Genomic DNA, 13822 nt, shown 5'->3' with positions numbered 1-13822 from the left:
TATAAAACTTGGTGTAGAAACCCACTTTACCTGACTTCTGCCTTTCTCTCAATTCACCTCTGTATTTTACCTGCCCTCTCACCTTAACCTTTAACCTTCAAGAATTTACAAGTTCACATATGCATTGAGCAGTTTCTCCCTTTCTGTCTGATTTTTACTGTGTTCTTCATCTGGATTACCTTCCCTCAGCTTGGCTATCTGGACAGAGACCTTATTTTAGCTCTAAGATGAAGTAATTTGAAACCTTTCCTGATTTTCTCCAAGGTTGAATAGATCACTTCTTTAATATATTAGTCAATCCCATTGAATCACTTTTTTTATATATTCTTTAATCTCTGTGAACGAGAAGATAATGTTTTAGATTCTATAGTTTTAGCATCTGATACATTGTGTGGCACTTGGTGTACGCTCAGTGTTTGCTAAATAAATAATTTAGAAAACTTTATGGGCTTGCAATTAAATTTAACTGGATTAAAGAATAAACAGTGTTATTGGAACCTTCCATTGACTCCATGTTCACTTCACTCAGTGTTCTTGGAAGTATTTCTAAACCTAGATACTCATTTATTCCATAGACATTTTTCTCTAGGTCCCAATGTTTTATGAAAAAAAAATTACCATAAACATATTTGGGTTATTTGGATCATCTTATAATAAACATACTTTTTGATTTTGTTTATTTATTTGAGAGAGAGAGAGATAGTGACAGAGAACATGAGCCAGGAGGAGAGGGAGAAGCAGGATCCCCACTGAACAGGGAGCCCCGATGTAGGGCTCCATCCCAGGACCCTGGGGTCATGATCTGAGCCAAAGACGGATGCTTAACTGAGACACCCAGGTGCCCCCATACTATTGGTTTAATTTTTTTAAATTTTTTAAATTTATTTTTATTTAAGATTATTTATCTATTTATTCATAGAGACATACACACACAGAGAGAGAGGCAGAGACACAGGCAGAGGGAGAAGCAGGCTCCATGCAGGGAGCCTGACGTGGGACTTGATCCAGGGTTTCCAGGATCACGCCGTAGGCTGCAGGCGGCGCTAAACCGCTGCGCCACTGGGGCTGCCCCATACTATTGTTTTAATAAAATCTTATTGTCTTATGAAAATAGTTCTCCAGTTTTCTAGTTACCTTTCATTATCCTCTTTCAGGCCTCTAAGCTTATATAGTACATGGGATTCCCAGGATTTCACTTTTATTTCAATAGTACCAAGCAAGTAGATATGACTTTGACTAGAAATTAAACTGAAAATTATCCCAAAGTCACTTAATATCATTATTTATTTTTTCCTACTCTTTTCTATATTCCTACAAAGTGATTTATAGCATTTGTTATGAATCTTCTTCAGAATCATGTTTAAAAGATTCTACAAAGGAACATTTTCAAGGATACTTGGGGGATGGAAACATTTTTACCCACATATGGTTCAAACGGCTTTGTGCTACTAGTTCATTAATTTGTTCACGTGTTTCTTCCACCCTTTAATTAATAAACATATTTGCATTTTAATAATTAGGTTCCTTGGGGCACCTGGCTGGCTCAGTTGATAGAACATGTGACTCTTAACCTCAGGGTTGTGAGTTCAAGCCCCATATTGGTCATGGAGCCTACTTAAAAAAATAATTAGGTTCCTTTATACACATTTACATTTCCTTGATAATGTTTATGCAATAGTAAAATGTTAAAATACTCTTCTTTTACCAGGGAAGTAATAGCAAAAGAAAACTAAAAATAGTAAATTACATGTACTTTACCCTAACCTAATGAAAAGTGTAATGCCCATAACTTTATTTATGTATCTCTTCCATTTTGCTTCATAATTAAGGTGTTCAGATTACTTAGATAAACTATGAATGAAGGATGTCTAGGAGGGAGGAAAGATGGGATCTAAAGGAAGAAGAAAAGATGGATTATATCATTGAACTCCTCTTAATGAGAGCAAAATGTCACTAGAGCCTAGTGACATCTTCTGTGGAGTAGCTTTTCCCAGCGTGGCCTCTAGTGACTCTAAAATAACATGCAGGAGAGAATGGTATTGGAATGGGATTTAATCTTGGCGGGATTACTTGCTATAGTTCTGGATCTTATTTCAATCATTGATTGCTCCCTGCCATTACATTTCTAGGAATTTTTATCCTATAAGTAGAATTAATAATTTTTGCATTGACATATGAATCTACTAGTGCTTCTCCATTTTTTTTTTAAAGATTTTATTTATTTACTCATGGAGCCCAATGCGGGACTCGATCCCAGGACCCCGAGATCACGACCTGAGCCAGAGGCAGATTCTCAACACTGAGCCACCCAGGTGTCCCTGCTCCATTCTTATCTGCATTGCTTTGATCATTTGAGAAAGAGATTGTACTTCTTAATTTCTTTTTACTTCTTTAGACGAAAAAGGAAGATCGTAGTCAGGTTTTAAGAACTATCTTTATTCTCTAAGTCTCCCATTAATTTCTTTACTTCATTTCTTTCCCTTTTAAGAAAAAAAACTTTTTCTCCTTTGTTTGATATCTAGGTTAGGAGAAAAAGTAGTTTGTGCCAGGCTGATGGTTGAGTTGCTGTTGCTTTGTGTTGGCAATTTTGAAAGAAAAGAAAACCCATTTTCCAGATAATTTTTTCAGTTGTCATTTGGAAGCAGAATTAGACCACATTTTTGCAGAGGATCCATAGAAGTCCCATAGAAGTTGGACTATAAAGTGAAGCTCCAGTTTTTTTAGATTCAGCTAGAACTGCTGACACCCAGTGTGTATAGCCAGCATGGTCAGAAGAGGCTAGGTTCCAGAACCACCCGGGATGTGTGTTATATACTGTTTTCTTTTTTGTCCTGACTTTTTACCTTTTTGTGTTTTGAAACTAGCATACACAAAAAGTATTCATAATGTATGTATATACACAGTTTAATAGTAAATGAATATTGGAGTACTCATTACTCAAGTTTAAGAGACCTGTCGCTAATATTAATTAGTTTATGTTAATTAATCAAACTTCAGGGGTACCTGGGTGGCTCATTCAGTTAAGTGTCTGCCTTCAGTTCAGGTCATGATCCCAGTTTCCTGGGATCTAGCCCCACACCTGAGTCTGCTTCTCCCTCTGTCCCTCCACCCGTTCATGCTCTCTTTTTCTCTCTCTCTCTCTCTCTCAAATGAATAAATAAAGTCTTTTAAAAAAATTAATTAGACTTCATTAAAGGCTCCATTAGGTAAATTTTTTGTCTTTTAGGTTTTATTCTAACTAAAGAACATATTAAACTAGTATTAATACCTGATTTTCATATTTGGAATATTTTTATAGTAATTTCAAATGTTTTAATAGAGTGATGTTAAGTGTATCACAAAGTGATGGCTTGTTAAAGCTACTCATTTTCTATCTTCTATTTGAAAAAGTTGTGATGAAAAAATTCTTTGCTAAGGACAGACCAAACCCCAAAAGTACTGTGCATTTCCTATTTCTTTACAGTAGATTCTTTTTTTTTCTATATATTATTTTATTTCTCCCTAGCTTGATTCTAGCCTAAAAAAACACGAATACTTTCTCACTTCAGCTTCTTGGGAGTAGAGTTTATGTTTTATGCAGTTCTATGTACTGAGTTTTTTAGTATAGTGCCTGGAGCACCAAAATGAGTGAGCAGTAAAGGAGGGCGTATAGTCAGAGTCCTACCACTGGGTGGTGCCGAGCATCAAAATGCTCATTGTAATTGTTCCCTCAGTTAGATTTCAAATGTAGTACAGGTCTGTCAATACCTGGGAATTCCTGGTCAGCTCATAGTAAGTGCAGAGAGTTTTCTTTTTGTTCACAAAAAAGTTCTTTCAACAAGCTTTATTTACAGTGGTGGGTGGGTTGAAATGTAATTTCTCATTAGGGTAAGAAATAAGATTTGGTTAGAATATGAATACCAGCAGTATCCAAAAAATATGAATTTTGATCATATTTTTCACTTTAACATTCAGTTTATTTATTTATTTATTTTTTTTAAAGATTTTATTTATTTATTCATGATAGTCACACAGAGAGAGACAGAGAGGCAGAGACACAGGCAGAGGGAGAAGCAGGCTCCATGCACCGGGAGCCCGACGTGGGATTCGATCCCGGGTCTCCAGGATCGCGCCCTGGGCCAAAGGCAGGCGCCAAACCGCTGCGCCACCCAGAGATCCCCTAACATTCAGTTTAATATGCGTATGTAACTAGAAAATATTTAATGGATACCTCTATGAAACTTAAGATGCAATTCTGAAAATTTATTTAGGAAACTTTTAACTAATATAGTTAATACTAACTGGTAAATTTTGTTAAAAGATTTTTTTTTAAAGCATCATCAAACGTGGCAATATTAGAAATAGCTGCACATAAAGGTTCATTTGGGTTTTCTTAACATCTCTAAGAAAAAAAGGTTTATTTTAGTTTTAATTTATTGTACTAATCATGTGCTAAATAAAATATTAAAACTTCATTGGAAATAGCCACATTTAGAGACTTACAAAGACTTTAATTTTGTGATGATGTGTGGCGGAATAGTATTGCTACAATGAAAAGCACAAGTTTATGATTGCAGACAACCTACAGAACATTAAGAACTCATTATATAAGTAGGTTTTCAAGTTTTTTGACTGTAAGGAAGTACAGCCAAATCCACAGTAAGAAATTTATTTTTATTCATGCCCTAATACATATACAACACATAGCCTATAATAAAGTTTGATGAAATAGTATTTACCAATACTACCTATAATACTCTGGTATATGAAATTTCTTTTTATTAAAAAAAAAGAGTTCAACCAAGGTCCACTAAATTATTTTACTACCCACAATTTTTATTACCTGCAGTATTTAAAAATTGCTTTCCCATGTACCAAAACAAAGATTAACTTTAAGATGCTGCCACTGGAATGCAACCTAAAATCTTTAATTTTTAAAGTTACCAAGGATTCTAGCTTCTGTTTGTGCTATACTTGAAACAAGTAAGTTTGTATGCTTTGCATACAGATTTTTTTTACCAGCCCTAACAAAAATATTTTCTAATTAAACAAATAAATTCAACTTTCTTCAAGCCTAGATAAACATATGCCACTTGTCAAAAGGTCAACATTCTTAAAATATCACCTTATTTATGTAAGAGAAGAAACATGCCTTTGTATCACCATAATAAATGTCACAAAGCTTCAGCATTAAAACCACATACTTTCCTTGACAGTTTCTCTTAGAACTTTTATGTACTTAATTTTTTTTTTAAGGAGTTGTATTCTTATCAGATTTACTTATTTTTTTCCTCTACCACAGAAGAGAATTAAGGGTGGGGAAAAGCTGGAATTACTATTAGTAGCCTAGTACTAATGAGTACAGAGAGGAAGTGAGATTTAACACTTAACATTAAGGAGAAAAACCAGCTAAGGTCTGGAGAAGCCTTATTCACCAGATCCCCCAAGTCATTGGAAAAGGTCAAATCATGTTTGGTACCTTTTACTGAGAAAGCTGGGAAAATGAAAAATATTTTAGGAACACTTTTATCCATGATGACTGAAGTAAAATTTTTGGCATGGTTTTCGGGGGGGGAACTAAGCAACAAATATAAGGAGCTTTTATTTTTATGGCATACATCTTGCTGGGTGGGGCCGGTCAGACTGTTACCTTAGTTGTGATTTAGTTTGATTGAATAAGTGTTTATGTGAGAGAGCTTCTAGGCTTGAGATATATATTCAAATAGACAAGGTAGTTCGTTTCCTTAAGGAACATAATATCTTATGTACAAAGTACTCTAAATGTTACTCTATCATCCTTATTTTTCAAGATAATAGATTTAGTTTTCTGATAATTAATGTTTTTACCAAGATGATCAGGATGGGGAAGTTCCCTTCCATATCTAATTTTAATTCAGTGATATCATTTTAATATGAATGATATCAAACAATATCATGAAAAAAATATGGTCATTACTTTTTCAAGGCCTGCCCCATGCCAGCACTGTAGTGTTTATAAAATAATCAGGAGATACAGTTCCAGGTATCATATATTAAGCATAATGGCTACATTAGGAATCAGTGTTTCATAGATTCTAGCATTATCTCCACATTTCTGATAGGGGAACTGAACATTGTCTCCAAAAAGATATGTCCTTTAATTCATTCATTCATTAATAATGGCAGTCAACATTGGGGTACATGTATCTTTTTGAATTAGTGTTTTTATTTTGTTTGGGTAAATACCTACTAGCAGAATTACCAGGTTATATGATATTTCTGTTTTTAATTTTTGAGGAACCTCTGTATTGTTTTCCACAGTGGTTGCACTAATTTACATTCCCATCAGTAGTTCCCTAGGATTCCTTTTTCTCCACATCTTCGGTCAACACATACTTTAGTGTTAAGTTGTATACTTTATATATTTTGGATATTTACCTCTTATCAGATAAATCATTTGTGAATATCTTCTCCCATTCAGTTGCCTTTTCATTTTGTTAATAATTTCTTTCACTCTGCAAAAGCTTTTTATTTTGGTGTAGTCCCAGTAGTTTATTTTTATTCTTGTTTCCTTTGTCTGAGGAGATAGATCTAGAAAAATGTCACTAAAGCCAGTGTTAGAGATTACTGCCTGTGTTTTTTTTCTAGGAGTTTTATGGTTTCAGGTCTCACGTTTCATTTTTAATCCACTTGAGTTTAGTTTGTTCATTCATTCATTCATTCATTGAGAGACAGAGGCAGAGACATAGAGAGAAGCAGGCTCCTCGCAGGGAGTCCGATGTGTGATTCAATCCCCGGACTGGGATCATGTCCTGAGCTGAAGGCAGACAGTCAACCACTGAGCCACCCGGGAGTCCCCATTTGAGTTTATTTTTGTGTATGGTATAAGAAAGTGGTCCATATTCTTCCTTTTGCATATAGCTGTTCAGTTTTCCCAGCACCATTTGTTGAAGAGATGGTCTTTTAGCCATCGTATATTCTTACCTCCTTTGTTGTAGATTAACAAAAGGTCAACATTTTGGGTTTCTGGGCTCTCTATTCTGTTCCATTGATCTTTGTGTGTATGTTTGTGCCAGTACCATCCTGTTTTGATACTTATCGAGTGTTTTTATCATGAAAGAGTATTGATTTTGTCAAATGCAGTGTTAGCTGCATTCCGTAAGTTTTGATATGTTTTGTTTTCATCACCTCAAAGTATTTTATGATTTCCTTGGTGGTTTCTTTTTTGACTCATCGGTTGCTTAGGATGTGTTAATCTTGACATTTGTGAATTTCCCAAATTTCCTTCTAATGTTGATTTCTAACTTCATTGTGGTTGGAAAACTTTGTATGATTTTAGTACTTTCAAAGCTACTGAGGATTGTTCTATGCCATAACATCTGGTCTACCCTGGAGAATATGCACTTGAGAAGAATGTTTATTGTTGAGTGGAATGTTTCATAGATGTCTGTTAGGTCTAGTTAGTTTATCGTTTTCTTCAAGTCTGCCATTTCTTTGTTGATCTTCTGAATTGTTTTTCTATTCACTAGAGAGAGCATTGAAGTTTCCAACTATTGTTGAATTGTGTGTTTCTCCTTTCACTTTTTTCAGTTTCGATTCATGTATTTTGGAACTCTATGATTAGATGCATATATGTTTATATATGCATCTAATGCATGCATGTATTTTGGAACTCTATGATTAGATGCCTATATCTTCTTGACGGAAGACATTATAAGATGTCTTTCTTTGTCTTAGTAAGAATTTTTATTTTTAGGTTTTGTACTGTTTGCCTGATATATCTTTTTCCTTTTATATTCAACCTATATGTGTCTTTGAAAAGTTTGATTCTTTTATAGGAAGTACATAGATGGATCATGTTTTTTAATCCATTCTGCCAATCTCTGGTTTTTGATTGAGATGTTCAAACTATTTACATTTAATGTAATTACTTATGAAGTAGGATTTACATATGCCACTTAATTTGTTTTTTCTTAGTCTTTGTTTTTTCAATTCCTGCCTTTTCTGTATTACATGGGTATTTTCTGACACACCTTTTTAATTTCTTTGTTGTTTCTTCTATGTATCTTTTAGTTATTTTCATAGTGATGGTCCTGGTATTGCAATTAACATTTTAAGTTAAAATAGTGTAGTTCAGATTAGTTACATATAAAAATTTTGATCCAATATATACCTTTATCTTACCTCCTCTGTGATGCTATTATAGTATTATTATACAAATTGTAACTTTATCTAAGTCCATTAACACATTTTTTATGCAGCTGTCTTTTAGAACAATAAGAAGAAAGGAGTTACAAATAAAAATATCTTTTTAAAAAAGATTTGTTTTAGAGAAAGCAAGAGAGCACAGGCATGTGTGTGTGAGAGGGAGGGGCAGATGGAGAGAATCTTTAAGCAGACTCCTTGCTGAGGATAGGTGGGGAGCCTGATGAGCCTGATGTGGGGCTGGATCCCAGGATCCATGAGATCACAACATTAGCCGAAACCAAGAGTTGGGCACACCACTGACTGAGCCACCCAGGTGCCCAATAAAAATATCTTATTGTTTTCATAATACCTATGCAATTATATTTACTGCTGCTATTTATTTTGTGTAGATTCAAGCTACTGTAGATTCAAGTCATTTCAGCCTGAAGGGCTCCTTTTAATATTTCTTTGTTTCTTTTTTTGTTTTTAAAGATTTTATTCATTTATTCATGAGGCACATATACAGACAGAGGCAGAGACATAGGCAGAGACATAAGTAGGCTCCCTGTGGGGAGCCTGATGTGGTACTTGATCTCAGGAACCCGGATCATGACCTGAGCTGAAGGCAAACACTCAACCACTGAGCCACCCAGGTGCCCCTTTTAATATTTCATACAGGGTCACTGACACAGATTCTCTCAGGTTTTGTTCATCTGAAAATGTCTTAATTTTACCTTCATTCTTCATATATATATATGTGTGTGTGTGTGTGTGTGTATGTTTTTTTTAATTTATTTTCTTTCTCTCTCTCTCTTCTCTTCTCCTTCCTTCCTTCCTTCCTTCCTTCCTTCCTTCCTTCCTTCCTTCCTTCCTTCCTTCCTTCCTTCCTTCCTTCCTTCCTTCCTTCCTTCAGAATGAGAGAGAGAGGGCATGCATAAGTGAGTGCAGGGTGGGCCAGAGGTGCAAGCCTACTCTGCACTAAGCCAGACTTGGAGTTTGATCTTATGATTTATGAGATCATGACCTGAGCCAAAACTGAGAGTCCTTTGCTCAACTGACCAAGCCACCAGGTGCTCCTCACCTTCATTTTTGAAGGAAGCTTAATCTGGATATAGAATTCTAAACTCAGTTATTTCCTCTTGCAGCCTTTTATTAATTCATCTAAGTAGATGATTATGTCAATTTGCAAATTAAGAGCATCTTCCTTTGTAATCTATATTTATTCTTTCTCTCTTCCCCACCTCCCACTGCCCCGTGCCTCCTACCTTCCTTATTTCATTGGCCAGAATTTCAGAACAGTGCTGAATAGATGTGGTGAGAGTGAGCATCTTCCTCTTGTTGCTGTTATTTAGAAGAAAACATTCAGTGTTTTACCAGAAAATATGTTGATTGTGGGGTTTTATTGTGGATAACACTATTAATGTAGAAATATTTTAAAATATCAACATAAAATATGGACTCAAGGGGTGCCTGGATGGCTATTTGGTTAAGTATCTGCCTTCAGCTCAGGTTATGATCTTAGGGTCCTGGGATCGAGCCCCACGTAGGGCTCCCTACTCAGCAGAGAGTCTGCTTCTCCCTGTCCTTCTGCCTCCCCTCTGCTTATGCTCTGTCTCTCTCTCTCTCAAGTAAAGAAATAAAATCTTTAAAAAGTGAATTCAAGTTCATTCTTGGGCAGGAAAGATTTAGAGACAAAAGAAAATAAAAGATGGGTGTTTTAAAGTCACTGAAGGTATGATTAAATTTAGTTATTCTCTTCCTAGTAGTCAAGCACTTACAATGCATCTTGAGAGAGGTGTATTTTTTTATATTTATACCCAAACTAGATAGAATTTCCAGATAGAATTTTCCTATTTATTTATTTATTACATTTTTAAAACTTCTATTAATACTAGTTTTAGTAAATAAAATTATAATGTCACAGAAATTTCCCTTTAAATCATATTTTATTCTGAATTAATTATAATCTGACATATTTCAATATATTCTTTCAGCTTCCTAGTTAAAAATAAATGACCTTTTGGGGCCCCTGAGTGATTCAGTCAGTTAAGCATCTGCCTTTAGCTCAGGTCATGATCCCAGGGTCCTAGGATTGAGCCCCATATCAGGCTTTCTGTTAAGCAGGGAGCCTGCTTCTCCCTCTCCTGCCTGCCACTCCTCCCCCTCTTTCTCTGTCAAATCAATCAATCAATCTTTAAAAAAAGTGACCTTTTTACACTTATAATAAAATGTTGAAATAATGAACTAAAGGTTGTATTATAACTAAAATTAGAAGAGAATATATTTAAAATTGGCTGCTATTTTGAATGAAACATCTTTTGCCTATCACTTGAAGGTAAATGTTCTTAGAAACATGGGGCATCTGTAGGAGATGTGTATGGTGTTCATGGAATGTTACCTGTCTGTCTGAAATAATCCTGATTTTGAGCTTGCCTGTTCACTGTTGTTCAAGTGAACAGGGCCTCAGCCATGTCAGCGCCTTATTCATTTGCCTTCTGTGAACCCTGACAAAGTAGACCCCATATCTGTTTTTCAGAATGATCTTCAAGGTCCTGCACAGTTTGGCCCATTGCTTTCTTTCTTCTCACCTCTGATTCTCCAAGAGCAACAAGAAAAATCAATAGCAATGACAATAATCAAGACTAGCATTTATTTAATATGTGCCAGGCCTATCCACTATTTTAAGTGTTTTACATATATTAAATCATATAATCCTCAGAATAACTCTTTAAGTTGGTTATATTATCAGGCTCATTTTACAGAAGTGAACTTAACTTGCCTAAGTTTATACAACTTGTATATAACACAGTCAGAATTTGAATACAGGTAATCATGTTCCAAGAATTTATACTTTAAACTCCATTTTTATAGACCCTTGCTAGGTCCCACCTTTTGTTCTTTCTCTTTCCTACCATGTGAAAAATTTCTCCCAACTCTTCTATTGTTTGCTCAAATTTCCTCTCATTTTAGTTAAAGGGTAATTCAGGTCCCATAAAATCTGTGATAGACATTTCAGCCCACTAAGTATTTCCCCTCTGAGTTTCCATAAACTCTGTGTCAATATTTTAGCACTTTTCTTCTTGGTTTAAACTGTTTTGTACATAGGTTTCATATGACCCAGAAGATTTAATATCATGTTGTCTAAGTCTTGATGATTTCTCAGTTCTGTTCCTCTTCCCACAAGTTTGTAAAATGTTAAGTAAGACTAATCATTTTGGTTTTCCTCCTCATCATTGGGAAGCCCCATGCTTCCCTATCTAATCTCTTTATTTATTTTGGAGAGAGAGAGATTATGTTCAAATGTCAACTCTGCCTAAATGTGATTGTAGGGCACTTATGTTTACCCATTTTTCCTCATTTCTAAAATATAGAAAAGAATACCTACTTTGTCCAGGCATGTTAGGTATTAGGAATAATATATGTAAAGTACTAGCATATAGAAGCTTCTTTTATTCTTTATAGTTTTTGGTCTGGAGCCTTGTTACATGTATTCTATCAACAGTTTCCCCCCAACTTCTCATGCCTTCGTGTCCCATAAAAGATCTCTACGTAGGATCTTGATAGCTCAATCAGTTCTTCTCACAAGGCTTTTTTAAAATTAGTGTCAGTATTACCAATTTGCCCAGTCTGGAAATAAGATGAACTATTGTGTCATTTCTAGGATTCCTTTTAGAACCTATCTTACTGAAAGGTTTTTCATTAGCAGTCTAAATCTTCTGACATACTGGCTACGTATTAAAAGAAGCCCTCAATCCCATATTTCTTCAGAACTCTTGGATAGGTACCGCTTGGTCTACATAATGTAGTTGCAGCTAATTTGTTGATGAGATGTAAAATATTTAGAGCATTTACCACAATTTGAGCTAATAGCTTTGATCAGTCTCCTTAAAAAGGCAGATTGACAATACAATTCGTAAGGCTTTTTCCTGAAATTTTCAGTTTTGATGTCTCTTTTGGAATTTAGATTTGCTCACAGAGCATGCTTTTTATTCATGAATCTTTGAGTTCTTTGCCTCCATCTGACACCATGTGTTTGAGGTTGCATTTTATGAATGTGAAACATTGCACATGTTTACTAAATGATTTAGTTTTATTTCTGCCTCATGTTCTTAAAAATACCAGCTGCTGCTTAGTTAAAAATGTAATTTAATTTGACGCACGAATTTTGTAGTTCATAAACATGGATATAGTTTCCTTGTTTGTATTTGTAAGTCTGTTGGCCCATATGTTAATGTGTTTCTTGATTTAATTTTAATACTTTATGTTCAAGATCAATAAAAACAACAACAAAAGCCTCAGGGAAGACTTCTTGTAAAATTTTTAAAAACATGTTTCTATTTTTTTGAATTCACACTTGTACGTTCAAAATTCCTGCCTATTTTAGTGGTTTTCTACTTTAGGAATTTTATTATTTTGTTAGCAGAGAACAGCTTTCAATATTGATATAATATTATATTGTATTTATGGAGACAATTGCATTTTGGAGGTGTGAAAGAAACATTTCTCCTCAGTTGCTCCATATAGTTTTAAGAATCTAATGGCTAGGGGACCCCTGGGTGGGTCAGCAGTTTGGCGCCTGCTTTTGGCCCAGGGCTTGATCCTGGAGTCCCGGGATCAAGTCCCACATCCGACTCTTTGCATGGAGCCTGCTTCTCCCTCTGCCTGTGCCTCTCTCTCTCTCTCTCTCTCGAATAAATGAATAAAATCTTTTTTAAAAAAATCTAATGGCTAGATTTAGTTACACATGTAGATTGTTGTAAATCCAATAATTTATATTGGCCATTCTTAATAATTGGGGGTTCAGAAAGCCTTATATAAAATCTATGATGGCTTCATCCCTTCTTACCAGAAAAGCTCACACATAGACAACTGCGGGAGATTTAATGATCCCATAAAAGGTTTTTTGAAATAGGATAGTACATGTATATATAGTATAATATAAGGCACTATATAAGATCTTTAAGAAAATGAAAACAAGTTGATATAAATACTATAAGCAGGGAGCAGTTATGCCAGTGCTTGAAAAAAACATGCAATAGGGCATGGAATGGGGCAGACTTCATGGAGATAATGGAATTTGAAGGCCCAATGGGCATTCAGAAGACAAAGCCTATTCCAAGCAGAGATAATAGCATCAGCAAATAGAGGCAAGAAAGTACCTGACCTGTTTGGATATCCATGAGTATTGAGATCTCCTTGAAGATAATGATTGTTTCTGATTCACCTTTTATTTCTGCGCTGTGCCACACAGTACCTTATGTAATTTTATTATGTAAATTCAAATACTAATTAGATTGAACTTTTTTTTTTTAACTCTTTATCATGGTTCCTGAGACCACCTTTATGTGTGTCCTATCATGTTGTAATGTTGTATCTTCACTACAAATATATATTTTGCAGGGAAACAAGTTAAATCATGTGATTTTGATGACTGTGCATTAATTGGCTCTAAAAAGAAAGCTAAAACTTCCTTTTTTTTTTTTTTTTTTGCTAGAAGAGAACAGCTTTTGATATAAACTTTGTATTTTTTTAAAGATTTATTTATTTATTCATGAGAGACAGAGAGAGAGAGAGAGGCAGAGACATAGAGGGAGAAGCAGGCTCCCTACAGGGAGCCTGATGAGGGACTTGATCCCAGGACCCTGGGATCACGCCCTGAGCCAGAGGCCCTGAGCTA

At 35.1% G+C, this 13822-nt stretch overlaps 1 protein-coding gene across 14 annotated transcripts in view; it reads left to right on the top strand.

Moving 5' to 3' along the window:
- The window catches only part of RNF13 (ring finger protein 13), a 201251-nt gene that overhangs the window by 114723 nt on the left and 72706 nt on the right, over positions 1–13822 (top strand). Inside the window, exon 1 of one of the 14 annotated variants that reach the window (XM_072792310.1) lies at positions 13268–13404. The exons of 12 other annotated variants lie outside the window; for them this stretch is intronic. Coding sequence is in view for 1 of the 2 variants with exons in the window: in XM_072792306.1 (XP_072648407.1) it covers positions 13324–13404 (81 nt within the window). In the remaining variant the exon portion in view is untranslated. Of the gene's footprint in view, positions 1–13267; positions 13405–13822 lie in introns of those variants that run through there. One more of the 14 variants, XM_072792306.1, reaches the window with a different exon arrangement.

Source organism: Canis lupus, chromosome 22 (genome assembly GCF_048164855.1).
Source record: "Canis lupus baileyi chromosome 22, mCanLup2.hap1, whole genome shotgun sequence".
NCBI classification, from domain to species: Eukaryota; Metazoa; Chordata; class Mammalia; order Carnivora; family Canidae; genus Canis; species Canis lupus.
The sequence above is the reverse complement of the archived record's forward strand: the minus strand, read 5'-3'. Positions and strand labels throughout refer to the sequence as shown.